We start from the raw sequence: 22,396 nt of genomic DNA on the forward strand, positions 1-22,396 counted from the left end.
CATCCCCTTTCTCATGTCTGTTTCTCAGGGTGTGCAGGGACCACAGAGGTTTCTGTGACCATGGTCTGTTTCTTTGTTTTTGCAATCCAGACCCCACACTGACCACATGTGTGGACCCCGGCGTGCCGCAGTTCGGGATACAGAACAACTCCCAAGGCTACCAGGTAACGAGGTCCACCAAGCTCAGGTCTGTGTGCCTCCTGTCCCTTCCGGTCACTGTCAGTCTCAGAGGACCCAGGGGCCTTCCTCAGGACAGCACTGGTGGGGGGGTGGGGGGGTGGGGGATGAGACATGGGAACCTGAAGAGAGAAAGCAGCCTGTCTCTTTAAGCCGTGCTGCATGGCAGCCCCTCTCCCCACCGCCCACCCACAGAAATGGGCAGGTGTTTCCACCAATCAGAGAAGCTGGTGTGGAAGAGCAGGATTCACGTGTAGCTCCATAGACACTGCTCAGTAGCCCCGTGTGATGGGCACAGGGCGTTCACAGTGAGACAGGTAGACCTCCTGTCCCCAGGGAAGCCATACCCTATGGGGCCCAGACCCAGCAGTCGGAGCAAGCAGGTGCCACGTGGGAGACCCATCCCTGTCAGATACAGGCTCCAGGGACACTTCTCAGAGGGAGCTTCAAAAGGAAAGGATTTGGACCTGGATGGGCCCCTCTGAGCAGAAGGAAGCAGGAAAGGAGGGGGTATGTTCAAGGCAGGATAATGAACAGGAGCCCCCGATGTGCCCAGGGGAATATCAGAGACCACACCGGAAATGGCAGGTCAGGATCTGGCCATGCAGTGGCATTTATTCACTTAGTCCACGTTCAACATGGACTTTGTCCATGCCGTAAACTATTCTAGGCACTAGGAATACAGTGAGAACAAAACAAGCCAAGTGCCTCTAAGGGCTGGTGACGATAAATAAGCAAGATCATTTCTTCAACCAGCCAGCGCTGCTCGTGGCTCAATACACAGGGCTGTGGCGGGGAAGTAGGGGTGCTGTTTTAGGAAGTATAGTGAGGGGAGAGGTTTCCTGAACTTGGACTGTGGTGCCCTTGGTGAGAAGGACGGGCATACCTGGCAGAGTCGGCGGCCAGCGCAGGTTGCAGGACTAGAAAGCAGGCCCACCAGCAGGTCCAGAGGCTAACGAGAGAGGAGAAGGACGTGAAGCCCAAGTGCTAGCCTGGATCTGAAAACCTCCTTCACTTCACTTGGCACTGCCCTGTGAAGTTAAATATTCACACATCCTGTGACCCGGAGGTCCCAGTCATAGAAACCAACCCCGGAGACACTCTCATACATGTTACCAGGAGATGAGGAAAACTATGATGTGGTTACAGGGTGGTTCATCACTCAGCAGTGAGAAGGAAGGAACTATATTGCCACACAACACAGATGAATCTCAGAAACAGAGTACTGAATGTCAAAGGATACTATTTCAAGGAATATTGAAACCAAGAAAGACTGACTCTGTTTAGATATATATGTTCGCATGTGTGATAGCGGGCTTCCCAGATAGCGCTAGTGGTAAAGAACCAACCTGCCGATGCAGGAGAGGCAAGAGACACGGGTTCAATCCCTGGGTTGGAAAGATCCCCTGGAGGAAGACATGGCAACCCACTTCAGTCTTCTTGCTGGGAGAATCCCATGGACAGAGGAGCCTGGTGGGCTACGGTCCTTGGGGTCACAGTGTTGGACACGACTGAAGAGACTTAGCATGCACGCATGCACGTATGTGATAGAATTACTTTTTAACGATGCAAGGAAATGAAAAACACAAAATTGAAGAGATTGGTTATCACTGAAGGAGCCGAGCAACATGACAGAGAAGGAACATGTAGATAGTTACAACCTTATTGATGCTGTTCTAGCCCGTAAGTTGAGTAGCGGGCTCCACTTAAAGTGTCCATTTTATTGTGATGATTCAGGTCTATATATTTGCCATATATTCTTCTTACACACCAAATATCACCTAATAAATTTTAAAAAGAGAAGGGCGTGAACTGGGTCAGGTCAGGCCTTGAGACCATGATAAGCATTTTGAATTTTATTCTCCATGTCACGGGAAACCATTTAAAAGGGACTTAATGTGATCCATCATTTGAACTATCACTCAGAACCCTGAGGTATTAGGGGTTAGGAACGGAAGAACTTAGAAAGGACAGTACTTCAGCGTCTTGAGAGAATGACGAGAGTGGGACTGAGCTGAGCGGGGTAGCGACAGTGGACACAGAGTGCATAGTGGACCTAGAGAGAGTCAAAGGGATCAGGAGGCATTTTGTCGGTAGAGCCAAGAAGACTTATTGATGGATTGGATGGAGGGGCTGAAGGGAAGGGAGGAATCAGCAACGACCCGAGGGTTTTTATTTGCCCAGCTGGGTGTAGAGAGGTGCCATTTGTTGAACAAGGTGATGAAATACAAAAGCGGGCACGGAGGCAGGCTGTGGAAGTTAAGTTTCACCTTGAGTTTGATTTGCTCCCAGGCATCATAGAGACATGTGAGGGTTTTGAGCTGGAAAGCAGTGTGGTCCGAGATGCACTTTAGGAAGCTGAGCTGGCAGCATTGTGCCCCGTGGGTTGGAAATGAGAGATGGAGCTGGTGGTTGCAGGGAATATCAAGTCAGACAGTGAGGGGCTAGTGGAGGGTGAGGGTGAAGCAGGGGGAGAAATGACAGGGAGGGTGGCAATTCTGCTCATGAGATAGTTACAAAGCACAGCTCTAGATTCTACAGGGGACATGTCCTGAAAAGAATTTATACATTCATGGAGGGAAGAGACATGCACAGTAATATTCTACTTCCTGCAGTTCTTCACATGTTAGAAAATGCTTCCAAACCCACCCCCACATTTGTGCGTCACAACATTCCACTATAGTTGTGGGGGGGCTGTTCATCCCAAGTCTGCTCCAGAGGGGCTGAGATGTAGAGAGTTTCGTGCAGCCAGTGGACGCCAGAGCTCACAGCCAGGGTCTTCTGATTCTGAGTCAGGTACTCGGTCCATTGTAGCAGACTGAGTTATACCCCACAAGAGCGTTGACCTGGCCCAGGGAGTTGGGGGAAGCCTTGTGGAAGAGGCATAATGTAAGCTGCCTCAAGGGATAAGTAAGATGTAATCAGGCAGAGAAGCAGAAGGGTGGGTAGCAGTAGGGTGGTGGGGAAGTAAGCAGTCGAGGGATGGGTGTGAAGCATCACTGGATAGAAGGTGATCCTGGGACCCGCCATCCCGCCACAGGTTGGAAGCACCGTGCTCTTCCGTTGTCAGAAAGGTTACCTGCTCCAGGGCTCCACCTCCAGGACGTGCCTCCCCAACCTGACCTGGAGCGGAACCCCGCCCGACTGTGTCCGTGAGTGCTCCCAGATAACTCCTCTCAGCAGCTCATAGCCTCCCCGACCTGGGCCTCCAGGATGTGCTTGAATGCTCTGAGTGACAGGGAGCTCACAGCTTCTCATTGGGACCGTAGTGGTCTCTTTGCAGTCCTGATCCCTTGGGTCCCCCCACCCCCAGAAGGTATTTCTTCACAAATGCCTTTCTGGTATTTGAAGGCAATTCCTATGCCTTAGCAAAGAAAAAGAAAGAACTTTCCCATGGCTGTAGATACCAACAGTGACAAGGCCCACCCTCAGGATGGAAATTTCGGGCTTTTGACTGTAATTATTCCCTTTCCCTCAGGAAAAGTGCCTAGATTCCCTCAGGGTCAGCTGAGTCATTATCCACATCATCTCCGTCTTGACCACTTGCATAGACATCAAGGCTGGGGTGGGGTGTGGGAGGGGATGCTGGCCATGAAAGGGGCCCATAAGGGAAAGGATGGGGCTGTTCCATCGAGAAACAGGGGCATGGGGGAGAGGCCTCCTGGAGACCCCAATCTCCCCCTGCCCAGCAATGTCTTCCCTCTTATCCAGCCCACCACTGCAAGCAGCCAGAGACACCAAGCCATGCCAACGTCGGGGCGCTGGACCTGCCCTCCATGGGCTACACGCTCATCTATTCCTGCCAGGAAGGCTTCTCCCTCAAGGGTGGCTCCGAGCACCGTACCTGCAAAGCAGATGGCAGCTGGACAGGCAAACCACCCATCTGCCTGGGTGCGTGTGCCCCCTCGGTGAACCTCTCCAGGGTGGGAGGCCAAAGGGGACAGCTGAGCTGGAGTGAGAGGGCCAAAGAAAGAAGTGTTATTTCCAGAGGCTGGAAAATCTGCTTCTGATTTTCTGAGATGTTGAGTCTAGGAGATGAAACCAGAGCAATCTAAAGAGCTCATAGTGAAGCCACCCCGTTTTATCTTTCTACCTGAGCTTGAACACTCCCCCAGGTGTTAGGTATAGCTTCCCTTGTAGCTCAGTCGGTAACGAATCTGCCTGCAGTGCAGGAGATCTGGGTTCGATCCCTGGGTCTGAAAGATCCCCTGGAGAAGGAAATGGTAACCCACTCTAGTATCCTTGCCTGGAAAATCTCATGGACAGAAGAGCCTGGTGGGCTGCAGTCTATTGGGTTGCAAAGAGTCGGGCACGACTGGGCGACTAACACTTACTTACTTAAGGGTTATACTTAATCATCAGACAGAGAAAAACTCTGTGTTCCACTAAAATGGAATAGTGCATTATGCATATATGCATATCATAACCTTGATAAAACAGCACCCACTCACCGATCCCTCAGGGTTACCAAGAAGTCCCAGACCTCCCTCCTCCTGTTCTTCATTCGTTTGAACTCTTGGTTGCAGCATGTGGACTCTAGTTCCCCAACCAGGGATCAAACCCAGGCCTCCTACATTGGAAGCGTGGAGTCTTACCAATGGACTACCAGGGAAATCCCCAACTCTTCATATCATTCTGAGAGGGGTCCCTAGCATCATCAAAGTAGTCCACCACCTGGTCTGAGAGGATAAGTCCAAGATTTCAAAGAACCCATTGACCTAATGTCAGTGAGGTGGCCTTTATTTTTCTAATAGAGCAGAGACTAGAGGCTGAACCTGTCTCCTTCCCTTCTCTTTCCCCAGCAGAGGTCCGGCCCAGTGGGAGACCCATCAACACTGCCCGGGAGCCTCCACTCACCCAAGCTTCTGGTATGTCTAGTCTAGAGCTTTGGCTCAAGAAACTGGTGTTGCTTCCTTCATCTAGTTACCCAGGAACATGCACATGAGCTTCTGAGTACTCAGTGGAAAGGCATGGAAACAATCTGCAGGGCCCAGCAGAGTTCCCCATCTACCTCCCAACCCCAGGCGGACCTCAGGAGGAAGTAAGCTTGCGGGAAACAGAAAACTCATCCAGAAGAAGGACCAAAGCCTTCTAGAAACATGTCTGGAGCGTCAAGCTCTGGAGCCACAGACTGCCCCAACCCCTCCTGGCACAGGTCCAGGCAGTGTGTGGCCATACAGACACAGGTCCTGCTCAGGGAGCTTGCTGGAAAGGGCTATGTTTTTAAGACAGGTATTGTGTCTTTCCAAGTGTGATGTCCAGAATGGGCACGGAACTACAGGTGTGGCCTGACTAATGCAGAATTATTCTAGACTTATCATATCCTTTTTTGAACCATATTCTTTTATTTACCATATTAGTGTGTGTGTTATACAAAAAAAAGATTAGATTTGGCATCAAGCTCAATTCAAGTTCCATTTTGGTCACTGACCAGCTGTGTCCTTGGACAAATAACCTTCACCTCTTGAGCTTCAGTTGACTTTTTGTTAAAATAGGATTCATGATACTCTCCTTAGAAAATTATTATAAGGATAAATAGCAGTTTTAGTAGCTGTCATTCATTTTATGCTTTTATGATTTAACAATCATTTAACCCCTGATGAGGTAAGTGGGATGGCCCCCATTTACAGAACTACAGGTGTGGCCTGCACAGGTGAGGAAGTGGAGGCTCTTGCACATGGTCAAACAATCGATAGGGGAGAGGCCAAGGTGAGAGTCCATATCTGCCTGACTGCCTCTGCCCATGTTCCTATCTACAGCTTAATACTAACGTTGGTTTTCTCGCCTCTCTTTTTCCCTTTCTCCATCTTTTCAACCCCTTCCCTCTTGTTTTTCCTCCTTCTCTCTTCTAGTTCATTCACTCCCTCTTTCTCTCTCCCTTCCTCTCTCCCTCTCTCTCTCTCACACACACACTTTGATTTTTCCTTTTTCGCCATCCACTTTCTCTCTCCCTCTCTTTCCCTGCACCCATCCATCCGCTCTGACACACAGAGCATCACAAGGAGCTCAGAGCACTCCAGCCCCCTGCCCCCGCGTTTTAGACATTGGGGAAGACAGTCTAAGGGAGTGAGCTGGGGTCAGCCATCAGGTGGCCTCAGTTCTGCCAGCACGTGTGAAAGTCCCTCTCACGTCTGTTTGTTAACTCCTCTAGTTCCTGGGGATGTTTTTGCCAAGAATTCCCTATGGAAAGGGGCCTATGAGTACCAGGGGAAGAAGCAGCCAGCCATGCTCAGGGTGACTGGCTTCCAGGTCATCAACAGCAAGGTCAACGCCACCATGGTTGACCACAGCGGCGTGGAGCTGCACTTGTCTGGTAAGGTGCAAGCCACCCGCGGGAAAACCTGCCAGATGGTAAGGGTGATGGGCACACGCTCAAATGCCACTTCCTTGTGCTGTCCTGCAAGGTTCAGATTGGTCTGGTAGGCAGGGGAAGAGGAAATGTCTATTCATCTTTGTTTACATGGTAAAAGCACCACCGACTACAGGGAAATGGTTAGATGACAAACATTAGTAAATGGAAAGTAGGGAAAAAAAAAAAAAAACTCTTACGAATAAAGAAAAAAGAGACAGATATCCCTAAAAACCGAACCAAAAATAGAGGCAGATAACTCCCAGAAGCCAAAGTACAGTTAATAAATAAACGGAAAAATAGTTTTAGCAATAATCAAAAGAAGTGGAAAATGTCACTTTCCGCTTATTCCACTTTTTTTAAGCCATAAATATTGGTGCTAGTCCAGTAAAGGTAGTACTCTGGTCAAAGTATGAAATAGTGTAGTTGAACAAAATAATTTGGCAATTTGTATCAAGACCCAGGAAAATGAGTAGACCCGTCAATTACACTGCTAAGAATTTTTATCATAAGAAATAGTTATAGAGGGAATCAAACATTTCTGAAAAAAGAATGAGCTAATTGCATCACATAACACCTGGGAATAGAAAATTGTCTCAAAAGAAATGGATACATTAATTATAGTATGTCTGCTGGATAAAATATTATGCCAATTTGGGAGAAAGTACATCCACTATAATGCATTTAAAATGTGACTCCAGTTTTTAAAGGAAAAAAAATATATTCATAAGAAAGAAAATTGAAAGTAATTACACCAAAGTGTTAACAGTGGTTATTTCTCAGAAATGAGACCAGGAATGAATTTTCTTTCTTCATGCATCTCTGCATTTGCCAAAATTTCCCCAATATTCAAATTTTATACAATCAGAAAAACTAAATATCTTGGAAAGCAAACGTTTGTTGAATAGAGGGGTAGATGGATGGAAGCATGAGTACATGTGGATACACAGTCCTGCGTGCGGTTACAACTACTCACTCATGCGTGCACACACGAACACAACTAATGTTCATATTCACTCAGCTGCTCTAAAACACAGTCCTAAACGCACCCACACGCTCTGGTACACGTGCCCTCGTGTGTTCCCTGCACCCGCTGAATCATAAGCACGCCATGTGTTAACTGACCCTTAACATATACAAAACCCTATTCCCTGTATTCTCAAGCATGCATGTCTAAACAGGAACACAACCACAGACCAGTAATCCAGTTCTTTATTAGCACGCATACGCACATTCTTGCACAGCCTCACATTTCAGCCTACACAGACTCACAGGCCACACTACACTTACCTAACTACAGTTATACATGGGATGTTTACAGCAAAATCTACACATGAAGTCCTGCTCAGGGGCTTCCCTGGTGGCTCAGTGGTAAAGAATCCACCCGCCAACACAGGAACACACCTTTGATCCCTGCTCCAGGAAGATCTCAAATGCCTCAGAGCAATTAAGCCCATGTGCCACAACTATTAAGCCTGTGCTCTAGAGCCTGGGAACCAAACCACAGGCTTGGTGAAGCCTGGGCACCAAGAGTCCATGCTCTGCTGCAAGAGAAGCCACTGCAGTGAGAAGCCCATGCTCAGCAACCAGAGAGTGGCCCCCACTCACAGCAACTAGAGGAAAGCCCAAGAAGCAGCGAAAACCCAGCACAGCCAAAAATAAATAAATTTTTAAAAATCCTACTCGGACACTCACACCCACATACCCACAAACTTGGGTTTTGAAAATTTACCAGATCTTTCAAGTGTACCCTCTGCACTTTCTTTTCCCAGGAATTTATAAGAAAGAAGATTTCCATCTCCTCCTTCAAGTTTACCAGATTACAGGGCCTGTGGAGATCTTTGTGAATAAGTTCAAAGATGATCACTGGGCTTTAGATGGGCATGTAAGTTCAGCAGAACCTCACTCAGGCCTTGACCTCCCTGTGTCCTTGCCCTGTAACTGATTCCCATGTCACTGGCCGGAAGGAGGGAGACGAAGTGGGTGGAAACTCTTAGGATCGACATGGAGATTTGGGAGGAGGGCTTCTATGGGGCCAGGACTGGGACCAAGGGAGTCCCCATCTGCTAGTGAAGTGAACGCAGGAAAACATAAAAAGGGCCAGGAGGCTGAGTCTAGAGGTTGGTGTATCTGAGTGAGACACAGTAGATTCTTAAGTGTGAGCAGAAAACAGAATTATAACCCACAAGGACCTACTGTAGAGCACAGGGAACTCTGCTCAATGTTGTGTGGCAGCCTGGATGGGAGGGGAGTTTAGGGCAGAATGGATGCATGTATATGTCTGGCTGAGTCCCTTTGCTGTCCACCTGAAACTCTCACAGCGTTGTTAATCGGCTACACCCCAATACAAAATAAGTTTTTTTGTTTAAAAAAGTGGCCAAAGATGAAAAAGGAAAAGAACAGAAGAAATGGGAGGTTGGCAGCCCAAGAGTAAAGTCAAGCAGGTTGAAGGTCACGAGGTGGTGGTGGGAGCTGGGAGAAGGTGGTGAGTCCCAGGCACACACTGAGCGTCTTCGCACACTTAAGGATCTTCACACCCTTGAGGGTGATTCAGCACAGCTTGAGTCACCAGGACCTGGGGAAAGGAGGCGGCTCCTCAAATCCCCTTATGGGAAAGACTTGTTTCTTGCACAGGCCTTCTTCAGGTGGAATCCAGGTCTGCGGGGATACTTCTCTGCCCAGACCTTTCAGTTTAACAGGCAGGGGTGTGGAGCAGTCACCCGTCACTCCGTCAGCTTCCCTGCCTTGGGTTACTGAAGCTAGAAGGGCAAGGGCGGGAAGGAGGAGGAGGTCATGAGGCCAGAGAAACAGAGAGCTGAGTCAGGGGGCATCCTCATGGCCAAGACCAGCTGGTAGAGGGCTGAGGGTCGAGTGACTTTGCTGATAAACACTAAAGGAGAAGCGAGTGGCCTCTCCAGGAGCTGGCACATAGGGGTAGTTCCTGGGGATTCTCGAGAGTGTTCAGTGGATGCCCTTGGGTATCCTTGTCCTGGCTGGCTTTAACAGTAGCGGTCCAGCTGCCGTGCCAAGACAAGAGACTCCCCCACACTGCGAGGAGGGCAGCCAGAGGCAAGAGAACAAGGGTCAAACTTGGAAGCTGGAGTGCAGGCCAGGGACTAGATGTCAGGGGTGTTCTGGAGGGCCAGGAACCGCCAGAGCAGCTGCCTGGGATGACAGCCAACCACTGGACCCACTTCTGTGTCACCCAGGCTGTATCTTGGGGGACAGGAGGGGAGGTCAGCCTGGAGCGCAGTGGACAGAGGGCTGCACCTGGGGATGGAGCGGGAGTCAGAAGGGACGCCAGTAAGACAAACATCCTCAGAGTTTGCATGTCTGTGTCCGGGACACAAACCTCACAGAAGCAAGTGCAGAGGGAGCCAGAAGCAGTTATGTCCCCAGCTACCCACCTCCAAAATTAATAGCTTATTAGAATAGGGATGAACTCCCCAAAGTATGTTCAGTCTGCTAAGTAAGTTTTCATCATGGTTTGGTTTGTTCCACAGTGTTCTAAAACTCTTTTTTTTTTTTTTTTTTTTTTTGCACAATAAAATAGCTAACACACATCTAGAGCCTAGGAGCCTGGTGGGCCACAGTCCATGGGGTCGCAAAGAGTCGGACATGACTGAGCGACTTCACTTTCACTTTCACTTTCATGCATTGGAGAAGGAAATGGCAACCCACTCCAGTGTTCTTGCCTGGAAAATCCCAGGGATGGGGGAGGCTGGTGGGCTGCCATCTCTGGGATCACACAGAGTCGGACACGACTGAAGCAACTTAGCAGCAGCAGCAGCAGAGCCTATTAAGTGTTCTAAGCATTTTATCTATATTGACTCATATCAATCTCACAGCAACCCTGTGACATAGGGACTGTTATTGTTCCCTTTTTAAAATGAGAAACTGAGGCACCAACAGATGCAGTGATTGGACCAGTAGAAGTAAAAATATCTCCCTCCTTCCTACAATCAGTTGGAGCCCTGCCCCCTCCCCAGCGCCTCGCCCTCACCTGGGTGTGGGCAGAGAGCCGATGTCTGCGGGGGTGACAAGGGGCGGGTGTCGCCAGCCAGCATGTTTGGCAGCGGGTACCTGTGGGCATAGCTCCGGCCTGGCTGGCAGGAGCTCTGGCTCCTGGCACACCTCCAGGGTTTGTGTAGGTGGAATGTGAGGAGCCACACGAATGTGCATATGTGTGTTAATAAACGGGATTACCCTCTCTGCGCCCACCCTCACAGGTCTCCTCGGAGTCCTCTGGAGGCACCTTCGTCTACCAAGGCTCTGTCAAGGGCCAAGGCTTCGGGCAGTTCGGCTTTCAAAGACTTGGTAACTACCATCTGTCCCTGGAGTGTGAGCTCGAGCGTGTGGTGGGGAAATGTGTGTGTTGGCATGGACGGCAGGGGATGGGTGAAGTTTAGCAGTCCAGGGGGTGGGGTTCTTAGCCTCTCTAGGGTCAGGGATATCTTTGAGATTTTGATAAAAGCTGTGACATATCTCCTCAGAAACAAGCACAGTACATGATACAGGCAACCATGGCCAAACCATTTCCTGCTCAGCCCTGGAGTTGAGAGCCCCCAGCTTCAGGGATACCAGGTCTCAGATGTGCCCCCCCCTTCAACACTACCTGGCCAGCCCTGAAGCATTGCTGAGCCCACCCCGAGCATTATGACCATGTGGGGCTCACAGGGGCATCTCAGCCCTGGAAGGGTGGTTTCCCTGTCCCCGTTTTACAGATGAGAATATTGAGTGTCAAGGAGGCATCCTTCCCTGCTTCCTCCCCGGCATCTTTACCCTGCAGCACACGTCATAAGTGTCAAGCATCCTCACCCCAGAGACTGGCCTAGACCCAGAGCCTCTAGTGGGGCGAGGGGTCCTGGCTTCTGGGAAGCGGTGCAGGGGGAGACAGGAGGCAGCCCCCAGTGCTTGAGGGTCAGCTCTATACCCCCTCAGGATGCTGACACTCCAGTCTCCGGGACCCCTATCTGCCAAGGTGCTGCAGTGTTTTCAGCTCTGATCTTCAGAGAGCTCCTCCTGGTCTTCAGCAGAAACCTGCTTCCCTTTGGCTCCCACTCCACCCCGCTCCTCCCCTGGAGGAGGAGCTCTGCCCTCTTAGCTGCAGGAGTGAAAGCTCTCGCCTTTTATACTGCGGCCTTGTGAAGACTTGAGGGTTGTCCCCCAGACCCCTCATATGCTGGAGAGACCCAGGAGACCGAGTTCTCGCTCTGACTGCACCACTGATGAAGCCGGAGCAGACCCTTCCTCTCTCCGAGGGAGCCTCAGCCCCCTCATTTGGTGGGGCACTCGCACAGTGGTCTTCTGAGGCCTCCCAGTCAGAGAGGGGGAGCGGGGAGGAGGGGGAGGCCCTGAGCACCCCCTCCCCCCTCTCCCACCCTCCAGAGTGGGTCCACCTGCATCTGCCTTATATATTGGCTTCCTCGGAAGGTTTCACATGATAACAGGCTTCTATGGCCAAAAGAAGCTTGAAAACGTCCAAGGGGCTGTGCTCTTTCAAGGCTCTGGGGCGCAGTTTCAGATTCTCTAGCAGACTGGCTTCCCCAGGCCTAACCAGCAGGTGTGGACATCTCCGGGGGATGGCCCAGTTTGGGGGGAAGGCAGCCCTGGGCAGCACCCCAAGCCGCACCCCGATTCCCAGCAGTGGCCACTGTGTCTGTGACCTGAGGTTTCTGCTCTGGGACTTTGCAGACCTCAGGCTGCTGGAGTCAGACCCGGAGTCCATCGGCCGCCACTTTGCTTCCAACAGCAGCTCAGTGGCAGCCGCCATCCTGGTGCCTTTCATCGCCCTCATCATTGCCGGCTTCGTGCTTTATCTCTACAAGCACAGGTATGGGGCAGGGACAAGAGGGCCCACAGCAGGTGCCCCGCCCCGCCCCGGACCCTGACCCCCCCACCCCACCCCACCCCAGAGCCTCCCTCTCCCCGTTAGAGCCCTGAGTCTTTCTTGACAACTTGTTCCTGCTCTACATCGCTCCCAGGAGAAGACCCAAAGTTCCGTTCAATGGCTACGCTGGCCACGAGAACACGAATGTTCGGGCCACGTTTGAGAACCCGATGTACGACCGCAACATCCAGCCCACAGACATCATGGCCACCGAGGCGGAGTTCACAGTCAGCACGGTGTGCACAGCGGTATAGCCCCCAGGCCTGGCTGCCATCGCCGCCGCCACCGAGAGCCCCGCCCCGGCAGCCGGTGAGCCCCGCACCCCTGTAGACGTGTCCAGCGTGAGGGGGATGGAGTGCCCGCTCCTGCCCTGTGCCAGCCACTGAGGCTGGCACCTCCCTACGCCTGGGACAGGGACCCTTGTCACCCCCTTTACAGATGGGAAAACTGAGGCACAGAGAAAGGAATTAACTTGGCCAAGATCACAAAGCTAGCAAGAAGTAGGATGGCAGGATCAGAATCCAATCCCAGGCAGGGGGCTCCAAGACTGTGCTCTTAGCCACTGGGCTCAGCAAAATATCCAAGCAGGTGTATTAGTCAGAACCCTCCAGAGAGAAAGAGACATATATATACACAATATATGCATATGTATGTCCATATATATATATAAACTCTCAAGATATGTGTGTGTATATATATATATTGTGTTTGTATTATATACATAGATACAGAGAAAGAAGGAGAAATTTATTTTCAGGAATTGACTTACAGGATTGTGGGGCCAGCAAGTCTCAAGTCCACATGGCAGGTCAGCAGGCTGGAAATTGCATCAGGGGCTGAAGTTGTGATCTTGAGAAAGGCAGTCTGGAGGCAGAATTCCTTCTTCTCAAAGGAGACCACAGTCCTTTCTCTTAAGGCCTTCAACTAATTGGTGAGGCCCACCTAGATTATGGAGGGTAATCTGTTTTATTCCAAGTCTACTGATTTAAATGTTAATCATATCTAAAAAAAATTCCTTCAGTGCAACAGCTAGACTGGTGTTTGACCAGGCAGCTGGACCCGAGCCTAGGCAGGTTGGCATATACAGTTACATCACCTAGAACATCATAGACAGATCGACACCATATTTGGCATTAAGCAAGACAGATGGGCCTCCGTTACATAGACAGAGGGGAGGACACACACATGGAGGCTCCTAAGGGTCCACTGGACGCTGTTTCTCACACACACATACACACACAGACGTGTGACCAGGAGGAGCTGATGAATCTGGAAGGTGTCTTCTTTCCCCGCTGTGTCCCTTCTCACTGATATCCCTTCCTCTGGGGGCTGAGAACTTGCAGGAAGGGCCCCCACGAGGTGTGCCATGTTGTCTTCCACAGACATTGCTTTCTGGGAGGCCGGGCCCTCTCTCAGGTGCCTCCCCAACCTTAGCACACCCAGCTCTGGAGAGAAGCATCCCAGGGCTCCAGAGAGGTGGGGTTCCAACAGGGCACAGGGGTCATCAAGCAGAGCCTAGGCCAGGGACAGCTCTGCCTTACAGGCCCCCGTCTGCGTCAGCATTTGCGATGGGCCGTCCCTGGAGGGGGCAGGCGCCGTGGGCAAGGGTGTAGGCTGACAGGACTGGCAGGGCTGGGAAATGCCAGGGCAGCTAGACTAGTGAGAGGGATTGTGAAGTCTCCACCCCGCCCTGACTGCCTCCTCACACCAGCTCCCTGAGGATTTTCAGCACTTCAGCCAGAGGCCCAGACCACACACGCAGTCAGGGCTGCCACCCTCAAACCTCCCTGCCTTAAGCTCTCTGCCAGCTGCCCTCGACCCTCCCCATCCCTCTCTGGGTCCACTTTTTTCCTCTAGATCATTTCTGTTGCTTAAGCCTAAGCTTAAAAGTGTAGGTATTAAAAAAAAAAAAAAAAAGTGTAGGTATTAAGATAACTTATACATAAAGAAATAAAAATTATTTTCAGAATATATAAGTGAAGTGAAAGTTGTTCAGTCATATCCAACTCTTTGAAAACTCATGGACTATACAGTCCATGGAATTCTCCAGGCCAGAATACTGGAGTGGGTAGCTGTTCCCTTCTCCAGGGGATCTTCCCAACCCAGGGATTGAACCCAGGTCTTCCACATTGCAGGCAGACACTTTACTATCTGAAACACCAGGGAAGCCCATAAATTTATTATTACGTGGCCATTATTATTATATTTACTTCTTTCCTTCTGATTTTGAAAGAAGTTAAAACCATCTTCCTGGGCCCCTGAAAGAGTAGTAGCCCCATAGGCTCGGGGGATCCTGTGGCTGACAGGTAAGTCGGCCCTGCCTGGGGAAAATGTGACATTAGGAAGATACATAGTCTTCTGTGTACATTTCCTACCTGTATCCCCACCCTCAGTTCAGGAAGATTAAAAATCAAAGGTAAGGATCAAGGCAACTAATTGTTTTCCTTCTCTCCCCTTTGTTCCTTCTCTGCTTTGCCTCTCTCCTCCCGCCTTTTTTCTGCTGCCATCCCCCACCCGCTGCCCCTCTTGTTTTGCAAACTCTGGTGCCACGTGTTTGCACGCAGTTCTCCAGGGGACAGGAAGTAAGCTCCCCTGGCACAGTGCCCAGTGCCCATCTTCGTCTGTCTCTCTGCCCGTGTCTGCTACCACTGGGACTTGGGCCCTCGCCCTGCCGCCATCTGCCCCTGCCACCCTGGAGAGGACGCCCACTCTGCCCTGACTGGGGGCCCTAAAGGAAGAAGGGCCACCGCGGGAGGAAGGAAGTTGTGGATTGAAAAGAGCAAAGGATGTTGTGGGTGTGTACGTGTGTGTAGGGCCTGAACGCACACAGACCCCTCTCCTTTATGTGAGTCCTACGGAAGAGACCACAGAAGCTTCAAAAAGTGAATTGTGTGTGAAAGATGCCCCTGCTCCCCCCACAAACACAGAGAAGAGGAAAGACGATGCACTGGAGATGTTAGCATCCTCTGGCGGTCGGTACCCGGAGACCAACTGCAGAAAGACAGCAAGGATTACCCCCAGGGCAGAAAACGATCTGAAGAAATCGTCTGGAAATCAGTTTCTTGTATTTTTTTTCCTAACATAATTTTATTGAGTTCTAAACCCAGTGAATTCAAAAGTCCTCCTAGGTCAAAGGCAACAGTGAAGAAGTAGGGCTTGTCACGGGAAGGTAAGGGCAGGAAGCCGGCCAGAAGCCCCAGGTCAAGTCTGGCTGGTAACTGACAAAGAGAAGAGAAACAAGCATAGCCCAGACAGGGACAGCAAGTCTGCAGGCATCAGGTTGGTGCTGGAAGGGACAGGAGAGCAGACCTAGCCCAGCGTTCAAAAATAATGGCTTCCGGGGACCGAGTTTATCCTCTGCGCCTGACACTTTAGGCAGATCGTTTCTAGACTGTACAGTGACCAGGGAGGGTAGGAAACAGTATTCTGGATGGATGAGAAGGCAGAACGTGAAGAGATGTGAGCCACACGGTTAGTAAGTGTGCGTCTGGTTCCAAAGTCCACTATACCAGCTGCCAGAAACCCAGGTCTCCCGGGGGTAAGAGTGGGTGAATCTCCAAGTGGAACTGTGGCCCGGGCCGGTGGGCCGACAGGGGCTCCGTGTGTCCTCTCTGGATTCCATCCTCTCCGTCTTGGCAGCATCAGGGCAAGGATGGTACCCCAGGCTTCCTGGAGCTGGTGCTGGCCCCTTGGCTCCCTACAGCCCCTCATCATAGCAGACAGAAGCCCTAGAAGCTCCTAAATCAGAAGAATGGAGTGAATGAGGCACATCGTCTCCAGCTCCTTGCAAGCAGGTTTGATTTACTTTGAGTTTCCTCGTGCTTGGGTCATTGATGAATTATATTTAAGTATTGCTGAGAAGCTAATGAGTTTGGGAATCAAACTGCGGCACTTAAGAGTCACTTTCTCTGTCCTCGGCAAGGACCCCATGGGCTCAAGCCCCTGTGCATGTGTGACCTGCTGGCCTCAGAAGTTCAGATCACAGACCGAACCCAGGAATGACAGAAACATACAGGAGGGACGCCTGGCTTGTAAGCAGAGTCTGAGTCAGAACCCTGAGAGCTGACTCACGTGTAAATGGGCTGAAGATGCGACTACAACTGGCAAAGGCAGGAGCCCAGATGCCCGCACCTGCTCTTGGATCACAGCATCCCCGGGCTTGGCCAGTTCAGACACACACCCCCATACGCTCACCTCTCTCTTTCTCTGGAAGCAAATGCAGGAAGCTCTTTGGCTGCTCCCTCCCCCCTTCTTACACTCCTGGGAAACCAACCAGTGGACTCCTCCTCCAGCCCTGCCTCCGCCCCTCCCCTTGTGAAGCCCCAGGAGATGCCCACGGAGCACGTGCTGGTGGGGCGCCCAGCACTCTGCTCTGCATTCCCTTTTCCACCTCTGGCATTTTCTCTCCACCTCCAGAGGCTTGGAAGCAACCAGGGCAGACTAGGCCCTTCGCCCGCCATTCACACCATGTACCCACCACCATCCCATGAGGTTAAAAAAAAAAAAAGTAAAACAAAAACAACAAAAAAAATCTTTTGTACAGAGATATATTTTTATTATACAAAGTTTGTACAGTACCAAAAAAGAAAGAAAAAAAAAAAGGTGTAAATTTTTTTTCATTATTGTAGGTAAATGGTAGTGGAAGCCTTTTTTGTAAATGTAATAAAAATGTATAAATATGGTTTTCAGAAAACATCAAGTGCTGTAAATATGTAATCTACACACCTTCTTGGCTTGTCTGCAGTATATACATTTAATTTATCTGTCTCTGTATATGAGGCTTCCCCCTGGGGTCCTGCATTATGGTACTTTCCTGAATTTGAAAGCAATTTTAAATTTTTTGAATTCAAATAAAATATAAATTTTTGCATTGGTTTTCTTACATTTTTATGGACTTTTTCATGGCTTAGGGGCAAGTGTTTGGGAAGGAGAGGAAAGACATATGTGAAACTAAAAGCCAAGAGGGAAAAATATGGAAATCTCTTTCTTAAATGACTTTGCGTTGCCTCTGGTATATGTTGGGAACATCCAGAAAAAGTGAGTGTGGAGGCACCATATGCAAAAAATTAAACCAAAATGGATCAAATACCTAAATGTAAAACCTAAAACTATATGATATTTACAAGAAAACATGGGAAAGCTTTGTGACACTGGACTTGGCAATGATTTATTGGATATGACACCAGAAGTACAGGCAACAAATTTTAAGGGCGTTCCCTGGTGGCCTAGTGATTGGGATGCCAGGCTTTCACTGTTTTGGTCCAGGTTCAATCCCTGGTCTAGGAACTGAGATCCCACAAGCTGCGGAGTATGGCCAAAAAACAACCACAGGCAACAACCTAAAACAGATGAATTGGACTTCATAAAAATTTAAAACTTCTGAACATCAAAGGACACAGCAGAATATAAAGGCAATTTATGGAGCAGGAGAAAGTATTTGCAAATCATGTATCTGATAAGGGATTAATATCCAGAATATATAAAGAGTTACTACAACTCAACAACAAAAACAAATAACCTGATTTGAAAGTGGGCAAATGACTGGACAGGGGCTTCCGTGGTGGCTCAGGTGGTAAAGAATCTGCCTGCAATGCCGGAGACCTGGGTTCAATCCCTGGTCCAGGCAGATCTAGAGAATAGAATGGCAACCCACCCCAGTATTCTTGCCTGGAGAATTCCATGAACAGAGGATCCCAGTAGGCTACCGTCCGTGGGGTCACAAAGAGTCGGAGACGACTGAATGACTAACACACAAATGAGCTGACAGACATTTTTCCAAAGAAGATGTAAAATGGCCAATATGCACACGAAAAGATGTTCAGCATCACTAATCATTAGGGAAATGCAAATCAGAACCACAGTGAGAGCCACCTCACAGCCGTTAGCATTACTATCAAAAAGAAAAAAGAGAAAATAAGTGTTGGTAAGAATGTAGAGAAATTGGGATCCTTGTGCTCTGTTAGTGAGATGTAAAACGGTGCAGCCCTTATGGAAAAGAGTGTGGAACTTCTTCAGAAAATTAAAAATTGAACTACCATATCATCCAAAAATTCCATTTCTGTATGTCCAAAGAAAATGAAATCACTGTCTCAAAAAGATACCTTTACTCCCATGAATTTCAGTATTATTCACAATAGCCAAGGTATGAAAATAAGTGCCCATTGATGGATAAAGAAAATGTGTGTGTATGTGTATATATAAATATATACATATATATATCTCCTCACATCTCCTTGATGGTGAGTTGTAGTAACTCTTTATATATTCTGGATATTAATCCCTTATCAGATACATGATTTGCGAATACTTTCTCCTGCTCCATAAACTGCCTTTATATATATATATATATATATATACATAAACAGTGACATAAATAATAATGTTTTTAATTATAGTGATGCCCAGGTCAGCTCAGGACAGGATCCTGGGGACAAAGAAGCTGCTCCCCTTCAGGGATGGGGCTTAGTCTGGACTGAGGAGGTCAGGGTCTAAGGATCACAGTCCTTTAGACAGGCAGGTGGCTTAGGCAGCAGGAATCTATAGCAGAGAAAGGCCAAATCAGGAGGGTCATCCAGGAGCAAAAGGCACCCAAAGAGATGTGAGGAAAGAAAGTAAAGGCTAGTAAAAACCAGGAGTCTCCTTCTCTAAATGCATACAGTAAGCCCCCCACATATGGAACCTTCATGTTTCGAACGTCCGAAGATACAAACGTGCCCCCATATGCCAGCAGTTCTACCGTACTGTAAGATTTAAAACGTTTGCTTTATTTTTCTGTTTGTTAGTTTTTTTATGTGTTATTTGTGTGAAAAGCATTATAAACATACTACAGTACAGTACTATATAGGTGATTGTTGGGTAGCTAGGCTAGCTTTGTTGGACATAACAAATTGAACTTACGAACGTGCTCTTAGAATGCACTTGTATGCAGTGGGTTTACTGTATTACACATCACCATTTTCATGGAAAATACATCCAGGCTTCCTTCAGTTCCCAATGCCCACTATCCTGGCTCCCTTCATCCCCCAGTCACCTCAGCAACCTGACTTACATGAACTTTCCCAGTCTGAAAAATGGCATTTCATCTGGAATGTAATGCCTTGTTTTTATCTTCCAGCCACAGGGAACCAGCCCTCCCATCAGGGATGTCGGGTAGCTTGGCTGGGGCTCAGGGTCAGGAACTGGACTGTTGTAAAACACAGGTAACTGCTGGATTAGGAACTAGGCGAGCAAAGGAGCAAGTATTACATCTAAGTTTCAAGTACACATTCACCCAGCATGGAAACACTCTAAGATAAATTGCAGACAATTTCTAAACATGCTTTAGGATGAGGAACACTTCCAAACACCATGCGTGGACAGGATTTCATAAGCCTGAGGATGTAAAGGGACAGTGCCTGTGAGACAGGCTATGCTCTTCCTATAAGATCATCTAACTCTGAACAAAGAGCATGCCATTGAACCAAGACCCCAAATCACTCCATCCCTCTCTCCAATAAGATCACCTGTTATTCCTGGTCTAGAAAAACCCTATATGCTAATTTTATCATGAACAGAAAAGGGACACCTAACGTGTGTACAATGCTTCTATAAGAACGAAACAAAATAAGTAGGAAAATATTTTAGTTCATGAAAATACTCCCCTGAAAAACAAAGAAGAATCTTCTTTAACACACATTCCAGGGACTTCCCTGATGGTCAAATGGTTAAGACTCTGTCTGCCAATATAGGGGATACGAGCTCAATCGCTGGTCCAGAAAGATTCCACATGTCAAGGGGCAGCTGAGCCGGTGAGCCACAATTACTCAGCCCACACTCTACGGCCTGTGAGTCCATGTGCTGTAACTACCTGAGCACCCTGGAGACTGCTTCCCAACAAAATAAGCCACCTCAATAAGAAGCCCACACACCATAACAAAGACCCAGCAAAACCAAAAATAAATAAAATAATTTTTTAAATTCCAAAATTCAGTTCAGTGCAGTTGCTCAGTCATGTCAGATTCTTTGCCTCCCCATGGACTGTAGCATACCAGGCTTCCCTGTCCATCACCAACTCCCAGAGCTTGCTCAAACTCATGTCCATTGAGTCAGTGATGCCATCCAGCCATCTTATTCTGTGTCATCCCCTTCTCCTCCTGCTTTCAGTCTTTCCCAGCATAAAGGTCTTTTCCAGTGAGTCAGCTCTTCGCATCGGTTGGCCAAAGTACTGGAGTTTCAGCTTCAGCACCAGTCCTTCAAATGAATATTCTGGACTGATTTCCTTTAGGATGGACTGGTTGGATCTCCTTACAGTCCAAGGGACTCTCAAGTGTCTTCTCCATCACCACATCTCAAAGGCATCAATTCTTCAGTTCTCAGCTTTATCATCCAACTCTCACATCCATACATGACTACTGGGAAAACCACAGCTTTGACTAGAAGGACCTTTGTTGGCAAAGTAATGTCTCTGGTTTTTAATACACTGTCTAGGTTTGTCATAGCTTTTCTTCCAAGGAGCAAGTATCTTTAAATTTCATGGCTGAGAGAAGAGCAAGGCCATTCACTGAATTCCTTCATTCCCTTGTGAGCACCGGCAAACTTCAGTTTGTTCTTTGGCATATCTCTGTGTGCATCCAATTTTATGGATCAGATGACACTCAGTGCATGAAGGACAGTTCAGATGACAGTCTGTGGCCTTCAGGTGAAGGCGCAGCCAGCCTGCCATGAGGGAGCTGGAGCAGGAAGTACCCGAGCTCATCCCATCCCTGCCAGTGCTCCCCACTGGCTACATCCACCCAAAAGACAGAGAGCCCGTTGATGTGTCTACATGAGCCAGCCTCTGCGGCCTCCGTGCAGGATGAAGAGGAGAAATTCTTCTGGTTGGGCTGTGATGGCAGCCTCTAAGATGGCCCCCACTTATCTCTACCCCCTGGAATTCACCACCTGTGTAGTCTTCTCCCATATTGTAGTAGGGCTGGTCTGTGCGACCAGTTAAAATACAGCAGAAATGATGAAATGTCATTTGTTGGTTGGGTTATGAAAAGGCACAACAGTCTGGATTTTAGTTGCTGTGGCATGTAGCTTCCTAAGATGGCCCTGGGATCCCTGCCACCTCCTGGGATTCATGCCCTGGTGTACAACTCCTTTCCTGGAGTGTAGGCTGGACCAAGTGACTCAAATCTAAGGAACAGGATATGGCAAAAGGGATGAGAAACCAAGGACCGTGGCTTCCATCTGGCCTGCACACTCTCTTGCCTTCTTGCTCGCTTGCTCTAATGAAGGACACTGCCCACCAAAAAAGCCCTCGTAACAAGGAGCTGAGGGAGACCTCCGGCCAAGAGCCAGTGAAGAATTGAGGCCCTGAGTCCAACAGCCTGAGGAACTGAGTCCTACTGACACCCACAGGGGTGTGTGGGAAGAGCATCACCCAGGCGAGACTTAAGAATCTCAGACTCTGCTCACTTCGGCAGCACATCTCCTAAAACTGGAATGGCAACAGAGATTAGCATGACCCCCGTATGAAGATGGCACACAAATCTGTGAAGTGTTCTGTATTTTTGTGTTATCTCACAACAAGCTTCATCACAAACTGCTAAAAAACAATCTTAAATGAGCTCCAGATGACACCTCGATGGCAGCCTTTTTAGAGACCCAGAGCCTGAAGCCCCAGCTAAGCCTTGCCCAGATTGCTGGTCCACAGGCAGTGTGAGAAAATGACTGCCGCTTGCAGTTTGAGGGTAATTTATTCTACAATATAGAATATAAGTACCCAATACAGTCTCGCTGCCTCTCTCCCTCCCTCCACTTACTTCCGGGGAAAGTCAGCTGTCCTGTCATTGAGGAGCCCACCTGACATGAAACCACAGCCTCTTGCCAAGAGCCAGATCCTCACCTACTCAAGCCACCAGGTGACTGCAGCCCCTGCCCCACAGCTTCATTCAGAAGAGACCCCAGGTCTGAATACCACCTGCCCCCCAACCACTCCCCAGTGCTTCAGCCTCAGA

At 49.0% G+C, this 22,396-nt stretch overlaps 1 protein-coding gene and 1 non-coding gene across 2 annotated transcripts in view; both read left to right on the forward strand.

Moving 5' to 3' along the window:
- The window catches only part of CSMD2 (CUB and Sushi multiple domains 2), a 689,877-nt gene extending 672,591 nt beyond the window's left edge, over positions 1-17,286 (forward strand). The window contains exons 62-71 of the mRNA XM_015467054.3: positions 91-164; positions 3,218-3,329; positions 3,889-4,068; positions 4,983-5,045; positions 6,329-6,490; positions 8,299-8,411; positions 10,756-10,843; positions 12,221-12,359; positions 12,511-12,725; positions 14,981-17,286. Coding sequence (XP_015322540.1) covers positions 91-164; positions 3,218-3,329; positions 3,889-4,068; positions 4,983-5,045; positions 6,329-6,490; positions 8,299-8,411; positions 10,756-10,843; positions 12,221-12,359; positions 12,511-12,670 — 1,091 coding nt within the window. The 3' untranslated portion in view covers positions 12,671-12,725; positions 14,981-17,286. The remainder of the gene's footprint in view (positions 1-90; positions 165-3,217; positions 3,330-3,888; positions 4,069-4,982; positions 5,046-6,328; positions 6,491-8,298; positions 8,412-10,755; positions 10,844-12,220; positions 12,360-12,510; positions 12,726-14,980) is intronic.
- A 4,560-nt stretch (positions 17,287-21,846) lies between these two features.
- LOC112446088 (U6 spliceosomal RNA) lies at positions 21,847-21,951 on the forward strand. The gene has a single exon (XR_003034163.1). It is a non-coding gene; the product is annotated as a U6 spliceosomal RNA (small nuclear RNA).
- Positions 21,952-22,396: the final 445 nt, after the last annotated feature.

This window comes from Bos taurus, chromosome 3, assembly GCF_002263795.3.
Source record: "Bos taurus isolate L1 Dominette 01449 registration number 42190680 breed Hereford chromosome 3, ARS-UCD2.0, whole genome shotgun sequence".
Taxonomy (NCBI): Eukaryota; Metazoa; Chordata; class Mammalia; order Artiodactyla; family Bovidae; genus Bos; species Bos taurus.